Here is an 11,500-nt window from a genome sequence, read left to right as displayed (position 1 = left end):
ACAACCCGAATGTTGTTCCTTCTCTCAAAATTTCCTACACTTAGTTCGTAGAGAGTGAAGCAAACATTGTTCTCATCGCAAAACCTTTCCACGGTTTCATTCATCAGCTTCTCCACTTCGTTTTTTATTTCCTCATGACTAGCAAGTTTAGCACCTTCATTAGCACCCTCTATAGGACTTTCCGCATCAGCTTTTTCCTGATCATTTTTCTCCCGCTGCAGCTGATTTTTCATGTAGTTTGCTTCATGCCTAGCTCCACTGCAGTGCTTTGAAACGAAATTGTAACAGGTGTCTTTCAGGCCTCCTCCATAAACAATTCCACACTCCTGACACATGATTTTGAAGTGAGCACATCCATCCCAGTCATATGAAAACAATTCAAACCTGTCTTTCCTCCCTTTTGCTCTCAACTTTCTCTCATTCTGCTTGAACGATCTCTTCCAGTCATGTATCTCTAGCTGAAGCAAGTTTGGAATTCAAACCAGGTAAAAATCCAGTTGAATCTTCTTCATGAGCTTCACTGGTTGCTACTGAAGATTGCCCCTCTTGAATTGGTTCTATTACTACAAGATTAAGCACACGAACCAGAACTTTAGCTCCAAAAAATGGATATCTCTCCTGCCTACATGTCATTGCAAGGGAAAGGGCACCTAAGAAGACAAAATCACTCTTAACAAGACCCTCAATCTTGTCTGAAACAATAGCTTCGCGGAGCTGATGATAAGAACACTCCCTCTGAACCCTAACGAAACCCACAGGCTTCTTTTGATCCCCATCCTCTACATACACAATAACATCACGCTCCATACCTACTGTGCCTGAGATCTATTGCCCTCTACAGCCTGCTACTGTAGAGAACCCTAGAGGAGCTCTGCCTCCGCCCCTACCCGTACCTACGAAATTTTTCAAATTAAACTCAACCCTAAGGCCTGTATGTATACGTACGGTTTGCACCCAAAATAACCCCAATCTGTACATGCAGATGATATATACAATTATATAAGAGTGACCACCCCGAGGGTGTTGGGAATTCATGGCTATACAAAAACTAATATGGAAACAAGTGTTCCAAGAGATTATCAATAAATGCTAGGAAAAATGACAAGTACCATTTTCACATAAGGGAAACATTCTTCCACAAAGTCCTTCTTTTCCAATTATTAAGCAAAATATATATTTCTTAAATTTGTATATTTTTTAACTATATTATTCTGGACTACCACTTATATTTATATATTATATATTTATTGGTATAAATAATATATAAAGAGTAACTTTATATTAAAAAGAATTTATGTTATTATAAATAAATCAAAATGATAATAAAATAATAATAAATATATTTAAAACCTGGTATAAATAATTATAGAAATTATAAAATATATCAAAAATATTTAATAAATTAAAATATAGTAAAAATAATATTTAGAAAATAAAGAAGAAAAACCAAATATTGCACAATATAAAAAATAAAAGATATTTTAAAGAATGTAAAAGTAATAATAGCTAGAAAACTGTAACAAAATAAATATATTAGATAATGTATAACAAAAAACCAGCTGTAATGCAATACACAACAATTATTTTGATAATACTTTACAAATGCAAATGGATTTTACATTGGTCTATTGAACTTCTTTTACCAGAATGCCATACGGGTTCAATTAATGACTTAATATTTAATGTTATTTGATATGTAAAAAATTAAGTTATAATCACTTTGCAATAACAACTATAAATTTTAATGGCATTTTTTATTATTACAGTAAGTATTTGAATGCCATAAATAATTTTCACCAGAACAATATAAAACTAGATTCCCATCTTGTAATCTTACAAAAATTATAGATCTTTTTTATATTTTTTACCTATAGAAGTTTATTTGCTGCATATATTATTAAAGTACAATCTAAATATAAATGTGAATTTTTATTTCAAGAGACTAAAAATTGTGTTGGCAATAAATATTGATGTGGCATGCTGATATAATTTTTATTAAGGTCTATATAAAATAATCACATCTAATATTTAGCTTTTGATGCACTAAGTTGTTGATTTTTGGAGTTATATGAATCTATATTTATTTTCTGATTAACATTTTAAATATTATATTTTCTGACATAATAGGTAATGATGAAATGGTTTTTTTTTAAATAATAATATATGAAGCTGCAGAATTTACTATTTAAAAATAAGAGTTCTATCTCCAGTACCAATGAAATGAACAAAGAGTGAAGCCTAAGGTGTTCCAACCTTAAATCCCACAGGCCATAAAATAGTTTCAAAGAAAGTTATAATGACAGTTTTTTGTGGGAGGCACACCTCTCAAGGGGGAGGTATACCTAGGGTGGGTGGCCTAGCAAAAAAATGTAGAAGCTTACGAAATATATGAAATAAAAACACATCACATATATGGCTTATAAAAAAAAAAAATTTGATAAAATTTCTTTTCAACACATGAGCATGTCTTTCATTTGCCACATATGCATTCAAAAGTCCAGGTCAGTGCCATGTATGTGAGTTTGTTTTATATAAATTTTGACTCCACAACAAATTTTATAATATATAAGCAAGGTTTAGATGAGTTGGATTTTGAGCATCTTTTAGATGTTGTAGGTTGAGTTTGTTATTGCCATGTGCTTTAGACACTCTTATTAGTGAAGGTAATGGAAAGTAGTTTACACATTAATCCCAAGCACAACAAACCAACATGCCCAAGAGTAATAAATCACTATAATGTAAAAAATATGTACACATGATTATAAATGTGGGAAATCAATGGAATTAATGCTTTACTACAACTACAGTAAAATTCACTTACTTGTGGAAAACCATTTCACTCAACACTCCAAACATCTAACAAAAGGCTTTGTGCTCACCTTCATGCTCTAATCAATCAAGCTCACCTCTATAATAATTGATTACTACCTATATATAACAATCAAAAAGTGATTGAATATTTTTTGCATGCAACTCAAAACAAAAATATAAATCTGCACATGTGTAAATATATAATGTAGGCATGTGCAATCATATATTTGTTGCCATAGAGTTAACTAAGATTTCAGATAATGGTTTTTTTATATAAAATCCTAGCATTATTTCAACTTTACTTATTGAATTCAATTGTATTCAAAACAGAAATGGTAATCCAATATTGTTATTTGAATTGATTGATAAAATATCTTTGTGAAACATTGACCTAAAAGAAGTTGGTATTCTATTAATTTCCCTTGAAATGGTTAATATTATATAGTTATAACATTAAGTTTAATTATAAATATTTTTAGCAAAAATGCTAATAAATGCTAGAAATATAAAACTAGTTAACATCTTAATTTAATAATTTAAAGTTATTAATTATATGTTAATTATAAAACATTACTAACGAAAATGGGAAAATTTCTTCAATGTCATGATTCATAACAATGCTAGTTTGAAAGAGAATAATTATAACACCGTTAATCTTATGCCCGTTAGTCTCTAAAGAACATACTGCTAACTTTGCCGAGCAGGCCGCTGTTTTTGCCAGACCGGAGGTCACGTAGCTCGCTTCTCAAGATCTATAAAATTCGTCAGCTTGATATAATCTTGCAGCGTTTGGTTTGACTTACATATTCGTTCCGGTACAAAATCTTGAGCTCGCTCTCGCACAAGGCGCTAGCGAGCTTGGGGAGGGAACCATGCCTTGGAACTTCCTTGCTCTGCAAGAAATAAAAATTGAAACATTAGTTGAAACGAAACAATTCCTTGCTCTACCTCCAAGTAGTTTTTGCTAGCTGCGATGGCTTGCTTGCAAGCTGAGAGGATCATCTCGTAAGCCTTCATTTGTTCTTCAGTCGTGAATACCGGCTGCATCCTCCTTCCTTGTTTCTCAGTTGCTGCAGACGTGAGCTATGATTTGGTTTTCAACATAGTTTAAAAATTCGAGTGAAAATGGAATTAACATAAAGACGTGTACCTCTGAGTATCGGTGGAGCTGGGAAGGAGGACTTGTTATTAGGCGAGCAAAGGCGGTGAGTTGTACTGGCCAGCCCTTCAGTTTGATCGGATAACTTTGTTGCCTTTTGCCAGTATATTGTCAAGGGTATACCAAGAAAGGTTTAGCGAGTTTTCCAAGGATACGGAGAGAGGCCATGCTCCTTGAGTGCTCCCAATTTTGCCTCGTACATTTCATCTGCTGGATCCAAACCAAGGGTGATGCTTACACTATCTTCTGAGTTTTTCCCGGAAGGAACAAAGCCATAAGCTACAAGCAGCTCGCCGTTCGACCTCTTTCCATAAGAAATAAAAACCTGCCAAAGAATCGCAATCAAGGCATTGGACGGATAGAATAGTCGTTTACCTCTTTGTTGCTTTCATAACCACGATCCAATGTGCAAGTTATAGACTTTGAGCCTGAATCGAAGTCCAAGAAAGTCGTAACCTGCTTGCAGACCCTGATTCAAATAAACTGATAAATGTCTCGACCAAAGACCTCAGTGTCATGGTTGAGCATATCTCCAAAAGGAATAAGTGCAAGCTTTTGTCCGAGCGATGGCAAACGAACCTGTATGAACATCCGATGAGAACTTTCTCTCGATTCTCTTACTACTTACAAGACGAGAGAATAGAATTCCAAAAGCCCATTTGAAAGACTCCAAGTTGAAGACCTGATTCAACAGCAAAGATGCCAATATATAAATCGAGTTGATAGCTACCTCGGGAGGAAACTCCTCCCTGTTCTTCATGAAAACTTGCTTATTCAGATCATTGAACCTACAAGAAGCAAAGTAAAACACAAAGAAGCAGAAAAGAAGGAAGATCTTACGTGTCTTCGACTTCACGTACGCACTGAAGCGCTCGATCCTTGATAGAGGTCGCGGACAAGTGAGCCTCGACATCCAAAGCTGTCCTGGTTTAAGCTAGCCAAAGGTTTTTTATCAATCACAAAAATTCGACATACCATAGTAAGATTGAGCCCGGACGCCGCGGCAAAGCCGCAATGTAAGGATACCATGGGGAGCTCTTTCCCAGGGACGCCTCAGAGATGAGGTAACACGCGAGAAACGGCCATTCCGGCAAATCCTTCGCTCTTATCACTTTTCCAGCCTCAGCGCACGCCCATTCCTACACGAAATCCATTCATGGAAAAATATCCCAATAAATCTTGCCTACCGATTCCGTGGTGATGGCCAGCGTTGCCGGAAGAAAGAGCAAGCGATCGCCCTTGTAGAGCATGCGCTTGGAGACGAGACCTCGCCCTCCGGCGCCTACATTCTTGAGCTCCACCTTCTGGATTGGCAATCCAGCCTGCGATAGCCATTGCTGGAGCGCAATCCCTGAATTTAAGGCACTGGAATCGGTGTCGCAGCCCCAGGGCACGGAGGACGCCCGGCAAGCGAGCCTAGGGCGGTGAAGAACGGGCGCTCTGGCTGGATACAAGAGCGCCATTGAGAACTATCGAACGGCCACTATCAAACCACGTTGACCAGGGTTTTAGGCGTGCTATAAAATTTAAAAGCATAGTTGATTGGCTAACTGTAAAAATATAGTTCATAGAGAGATTAAGAAAAGGAGAAGAAAGAATTTGCAGACACGGGAGCTTTTGATTTCCAAATTCACATTTGCACTATTAATTATACATTAAAAAACTGGATAAACTACTAATTTAAAGGTATAAGATTTACATATAATATATTATTTAAATACGAATACTTGCTCAGCAAATGCTGGGTGGTTTACAAAGAGGTGGACACACAGAGAGTCTTCGACCAAATAGAAAGGCACAACATTGTCTCATGGATGATGCTGATGCTTAGATATGTCCAGGTGGAGCAATCACTAGATGTGCTGGATCTCTTCTTGTGGATGCAGCAAGTCCAAGGCCTAGTACCCAACCCTCTAACTTATGCTGCCACACTCTAGGTCTGTGGGAGCTCCATGGTTCTGGAGACTGGAAGGGCCATCCACCAGCAGATCCATCATGCCGAGATGGAAGTTGAGGTGGTTGTCATGAATTCTCTGCTGGGCTTCTACGGACGGTGTGGCTGCATTGCAGAAGCTCACAAAGTTTTCGACTCAGTGGCCAGCACAGGACACAACACCGTGACTTGGAACGTGATCGTCACCCTCTTCCCTTCCCAGCCACATGTGCACCCTGCCCATTGGCCACCACAACACTGAGCTAATATTCTTGCTAACCATGGCCACTGGCCCTGGCCCGGGCCTAGGGTGGCCTCTCTTTTCCGAGAACCATGGCTTCCGAGCTTGCCTTGGGCCTAGTGTGGGGTTTGCACCCTTTGTTCTTATTATTATAGATAATACAACTTGATATGTCACACTAAATTAATATTTTAAAGGTAATATGCAAAGCTAATGCTTAAATTGAATCTTTAAAAATAAAAAAGCATCCATCTCCATATTTAAATATAGCATTTAATGATTTTATAAATTCATTTTTTTATATAATCACATATTTGACATTTAGAATTACTATATTTATATGATGAAAAAAAAAGAAGTAAAAGAATATAATAATTTAAATATGAAAACACAAAATGATTTAGATAACAAAAATTTATTAATCTCAAAGCAATCATTTATTTATTTGAATAAATTTATTTTATTAAATAATAATATTTATAAAAAATATTACATATTATAAATAAAGTAAAATATAGAATATATTTAAATTAATTTTTGCAATACAAAAACCTATAATCACATCTTCAGAAAGATAGTCACTCACTTGAATTGATTTGCATGCAAAAAACTCATAAATTATTTTGCATTTAATTTTATACATAATGACTTAGCCACTACAACCCAATAACTTCTCAAAAGTGTAAAAATATTTTATATTTATCATATTCCACCATCTTTCACTACTTTTTATTAGTTAAAAATTCATTTACTAATAAATTTAAATTAAAACACATTATTAAAAAAATTAATTATAGTTTAAATATCTAATATCAGTGATTGTAATAGTATTCCAGTTTAACTGCTTTTATTTATTTATCTTATATTAAAAATAATTATAATTTAACTTTTTATATAATAAATCATAGAAAATGTTAGTGTTTATTAATATACTACATTACTTTCTTTTTTTTTGTATATAATACAATATTACTATCATTTTGAAGTTGTTAAGAAAATAGACCATGATAAATTTGTTTGTTATCTAATCTTCATAAAATATTTGTTTCGGAATAAAATGAAACTTTATAATTTGATACTACTAATATGTTTTTTTTTTCATTTGAAGATATTAAAAATTCTTCTGTATAAAGTATATTTTTAAGAGAATTTTCAAAGAGATTTAAGGTTATTAAGTTTAGTAAACGTTTATAAAATTTATTTAATTTTAAAGCTATAAATAATAATCTAAAATTAGATACTCACTTATGTTATTTAGTACTTATTAATTAATACATTTTTATTGTTTTAAATAACCCTTGAAAAATTGAGAGCCTAATTACATTATTTTTAGCTTTTGTTGTACAATATTGAGTATCTGGTACATTTTTAATTTGTGTAAGAATATTACCTCTTGAATTATCAAAAGATTTAGTATTTTCATAGTTATGTTGGTAAATTCATGTTTTTCTTATTTATTATATAGGATTATTTAAAATTTATCACTTTGATATGTAGTGTGATATTTTTATTTTTATTTCATTTAAAGTGTTATTTCTGCCCATAAAACATGTGATTTAGGAATAAAACAAAATATTTTATAAAAAAAATATAATAAAAATTAATTAAATGATCATAACTTTCATTATAAAATAAATAATATGGATTTTAAGAAAGTGACAAGTTTACTCTTTCTGCAACAAATTCTATTGTGTTATATAGTAAATATTTAAAATCTTGGACAAGAATTGTTCTAACAACAATTCATTCAGCCTAAAAAGCTCTAGCCACACTCCAAGGAAGCTCTATTTCGTTAAAGTGGGATTTATTCAGTAAAATGGGACTAGGTACAAATTTTCAAGTATTTGAAAATGACGTGAAATTATATGTTTTTTGTCCAGGGGCTAGACATATCTGGGGCATGGTGACTAGCGCGGTGACTTTGTGTCCAGACTGAGTCCATCTGGTTGTATAATAAATCTCATTGTCAAGGTGAACAAGCCGAATCTGAAGCTAAAGAAGAGCAATGGCATGCGCGCACACACTATTTGTTTGTTCATTGAGTGTGTGGTGAGCTTTCCAAGATAAACGTCATTCCTATTAGCCAGACATATAACTTAATGGTGAGAACATTTAGATATTATTCAATGTTATCTTTTTCTAACGAATCTAATTGTGAAGGTGTAGCAAGAGGCATTGCTAGTCTGGAGAAGTCATTTAACTCATTTGCCCCTTAGTGTATTTTCATGAAACTAAATAACATTCATATTATTAAGGAATTTCTCTAGTACCTTGAATGTGGTTCGAGGGACTCCATAAATGATTCTCCATGCCTTCATGCAGACCAAACCCCTCTGGAAGACCATGCCCCCCACCTGATGTTCTAAAGCATCAACAGATGACCGTAATGCCTCATACACAAAATTGCGAGCTGCCTTCCAAGACAATGTCTTGTATCTTGCTCTCTCCTCTTCAATAGCATCCCAATCAGCATATTGACAGCACCTCCTCTTGCAACAAGCAACTGTCGAGACCATTCGAACCTCCATCGCCATTTTCTGCCTTTTCCGTTCGTTGCTCAGATCCCTTTGGCTGTGCTTTAGGAAGGTGTACTTTCTTTTCCCATGAAGAGATGTTCTGTCATCAGTTGTAGTGGTGTTTGATTGTGAATCCTTCACATTCTCAAACACTAAGTGCCTCAATTTCCACCGCACAATGTTTCTAATAGTCAGACTGTTTTCTTCTGTGTCAACAACCTCTAAAATCGCAATTCCAATATCATCCCAACCCAATTCTTGATTAGCAACCGCATCTCTTGGATCGACAACTGTGGCTAAGCCCTCAGCTACCACCTCCCCCTCGGGGTTGTTTAGAAACACCTTTGCCTGAATCCATGTAGCACGGTTCTTAAGATCCATGGAGGGAACATGCGTCGCACTTGCGGAGGCCATTCTGAAAGTGCAGAAAAAAAGTTAAGACCATACAAAAAATGATTGGAGAATGGCCTAAATCATAACATACCAAACAACCTCAATAGCATGAGGCCACATGCCATTATTCAAACATGCTATTGACACCCACGTAAAATTTTGCATTCACAAAATTGGCATGAGGCCTCATGCCATCTTGATAAACACACAGCTACAGGCAGGTAAAGAAACTATTAGCAATATGCTAGTGATGAACTTGCAAGCCCCAAGATGGCATGAGCCCTCATACCATTAGTGGTACCGTAGCGCCGCTCGCACAAACTGCCACTTGCATAAACTGCCGCTCGCAATGGCGCTCACAATGCCGCAACCGCTCGTAGACGCATAAACCACAGCTCACAACGCCGCTTACACAAGCAGCGCTCACTGCGCTCAGCGGAACCAAGAACACGGCGCACAAAAATGATAAACCTAGGAATGAGTTCGAGAATTCAAAAATAATACACACTTAAACGTCACATCAAATCCTCTGACAAACCAGATTTTATGATTCTTCTGACAAATTTCAAACTGAGTAGCTTCTAGACTTTGCTGTCGGACGTTGAACTTTGTCACATCATGTCCTTGCCTCGATCCAGCTGTGCCATGTCAGTGATTTGAACTTTGCCATGCCATGTCAGCGATCCGCACCAAGATTATTCGCCGTGTAAAGGAATAATTATGCTGTGTGTGTACGTCCATTTATGGCAATATAAGGCCACACGCCATTCAAAGAATAATGCTAGTCGAGCATTTTTTGGTGCATTTTTGGGTTCAAAATTGCATGAGCCCACACGCTATAAAGTTTACCTGTACCAAAAATAGAAATAGCTTTATTTACTTGGGAATTTAAGTGGTTGAGGCATTTTTAAACTTACAAACACATGCCCTACTTACATTCCTTTGGTTGCTTAAAATTCAAAAATATTATAAACCTTTCTTTTTGCATTTTCAATGTTTTTAATTATGGTTTTTGATTTTCGTAGGACCAGCCTAGTAATCTATTTGCATCCCGTCATGTTTATAGCTAGCTTTCGTTTGTCCCCTTCGCTAGCCTGAGATACATCTGCTCGGCATCTGCCTCTTACAGCATTTGCCCAGAAAGGGCATCTTTCTTCACGCAGCATTTGCCACATGTTTAGGGTTTAGGGTTTAGCAATTCAGTAACTTGATAAACATGCAAATACAGAATTTGATGCAAAATCCTTTGATATGTCACAATGCCCCTAGGACCATAAACACATTTCAATAGAGAGGGTCCTTCATTTCATAACTCCTTACGTAGATCTTGGTGAAACCAGAGTTAGTGAAGTTGGTTTCTTGTGATCCCGCATCTGATTGTGATGTCCCTTTGCAGTGTCGATGGAAAGGTCAATGCACACCAAACTGTAGAATCTTGGAGCAAAATAATGGTTGGATCTATGGCAAATGCCCCTGAAACATTGTAAGGCTCGTGTGGTCTCATGTGGTGTCCGATCGAGATGCTTCTTTGCAGGGTCATCAAGAAAGACATTGTATACCATTCTGTAAAATCTAGTTGCGATCTAACGGTTGGATCTCCAGAAAACTCAAAAAAATCTCGCGCGTGTCAGAATATTCTAAGAATATACTCCTATGTGCCCCTTAAAATGGCATGCGGCCCCATGCCATTCAAGAGATAACGCCAGATGACGCCGAGCATTTTTTGGTGCATTTTTTGGGATCAAAATTGCATGAGCCCACACGCTTGAACGGCACATCAAATCCTCTGACAAACCAGATTGTAAGCCACAAATTTTTCCTTTCCAATTTGCCAACTTACCTCGTCTATCCGTCCGACATTGCCTTGGCTTTTGCTAAGTTCCCTTGCCAAGGTTCTCGCCTATGGTACCAGCTCCTACTTGGTCTCAGCTACTCACTGCACGAGCAACGGAGTGTTAGCCATCCATCCACGGATTCCCAAATCACTCCCAATCCCCCTCCCCGGGTTAGACTGGACTTAAGGTTCAGCTACACTCCCCGCAAGCACAAGCAGCCAAGCACACCAAGCTTCCAGGTTCTTAACATCCTTTGGTACCACAAGACTTGATCATGGGACCCTCTAAATCCCAAGTCTTGAGGGCAACACTTGCTTCGGGATGCCAGGGCGAAACACCGTGGCCTAGCGGCCCGGTATGGGTACCTCTCACCCCCCACTTCCATCCCGAAGGAAGGCCCAAGCCCCTAGGAAGGGCGAGGACCAATGAGCCGCATGGTACTCAAGTGGGGCACCACTCCACATGAGCCGGGAGCACCGCGATTGGTTTCCCTTTCGGGAGTGGGAGCTGCTCTTGAGCACTTCCTTGGATGGCCCCTCCAGCACCAACCAAGTCCATGCTCACTCCCACCCAAGGCCCCTCGGTCCCAGTCCCAACCTCAAGTCAGTTTGG

At 36.9% G+C, this 11,500-nt stretch overlaps 1 protein-coding gene across 3 annotated transcripts; it reads right to left on the bottom strand.

The window, feature by feature from the left end:
* Positions 1-3,385: 3,385 nt before the first annotated feature.
* On the bottom strand, positions 3,386-5,448 carry LOC9636472 (ribulose-1,5 bisphosphate carboxylase/oxygenase large subunit N-methyltransferase, chloroplastic). 3 transcript variants are annotated; one of them, XM_024679716.1, is made up of 12 exons: positions 5,158-5,448; positions 4,946-5,109; positions 4,811-4,894; positions 4,701-4,758; positions 4,599-4,652; positions 4,478-4,549; positions 4,346-4,426; positions 4,126-4,295; positions 3,962-4,064; positions 3,760-3,894; positions 3,615-3,704; positions 3,386-3,563 (listed from the first exon to the last, which is right to left on the bottom strand). In XM_024679716.1, the coding sequence occupies exons 1-12, from the start codon at positions 5,431-5,433 to the stop codon at positions 3,477-3,479; spliced, it is 1,374 nt and encodes a 457-aa protein (XP_024535484.1). In that variant the 5' UTR covers positions 5,434-5,448; the 3' UTR covers positions 3,386-3,476. The 3 variants fall into 3 exon arrangements, 2 of the variants coding, with proteins under 2 accessions (XP_024535484.1, XP_024535483.1); XM_024679715.1 differs by having other exon boundaries at positions 4,599-4,758; XR_002992911.1 differs by lacking the exon at positions 3,386-3,563 and having other exon boundaries at positions 3,760-3,881; positions 4,599-4,758.
* Positions 5,449-11,500: the final 6,052 nt, after the last annotated feature.

Source organism: Selaginella moellendorffii, unplaced genomic scaffold (assembly GCF_000143415.4).
Source record: "Selaginella moellendorffii unplaced genomic scaffold, v1.0 SELMOscaffold_25, whole genome shotgun sequence".
Classification (NCBI taxonomy): domain Eukaryota; kingdom Viridiplantae; phylum Streptophyta; class Lycopodiopsida; order Selaginellales; family Selaginellaceae; genus Selaginella; species Selaginella moellendorffii.
This window is presented reverse-complemented; position numbering and strand designations above follow the sequence as displayed.

Bases quoted from the DNA above. Each gene is read 5' to 3' on its own strand.
- LOC9636472 (XM_024679715.1), bottom strand. From the start codon at position 5,433: ATGGCGCTCTTGTATCCAGCCAGAGCGCCCGTTCTTCACCGCCCTAGG. The intron at 4,065-4,125 runs GTATCCTTGGAA...TACTGGCAAAAG, and splicing joins AAGGAGCATGGCCTCTCTCC to GCAACAAAGTTATCCGATCA. The intron at 3,564-3,614 runs GTAAGTCAAACC...CGAATTTTATAG, and splicing joins TTTTGTACCGGAACGAATAT to ATCTTGAGAAGCGAGCTACG.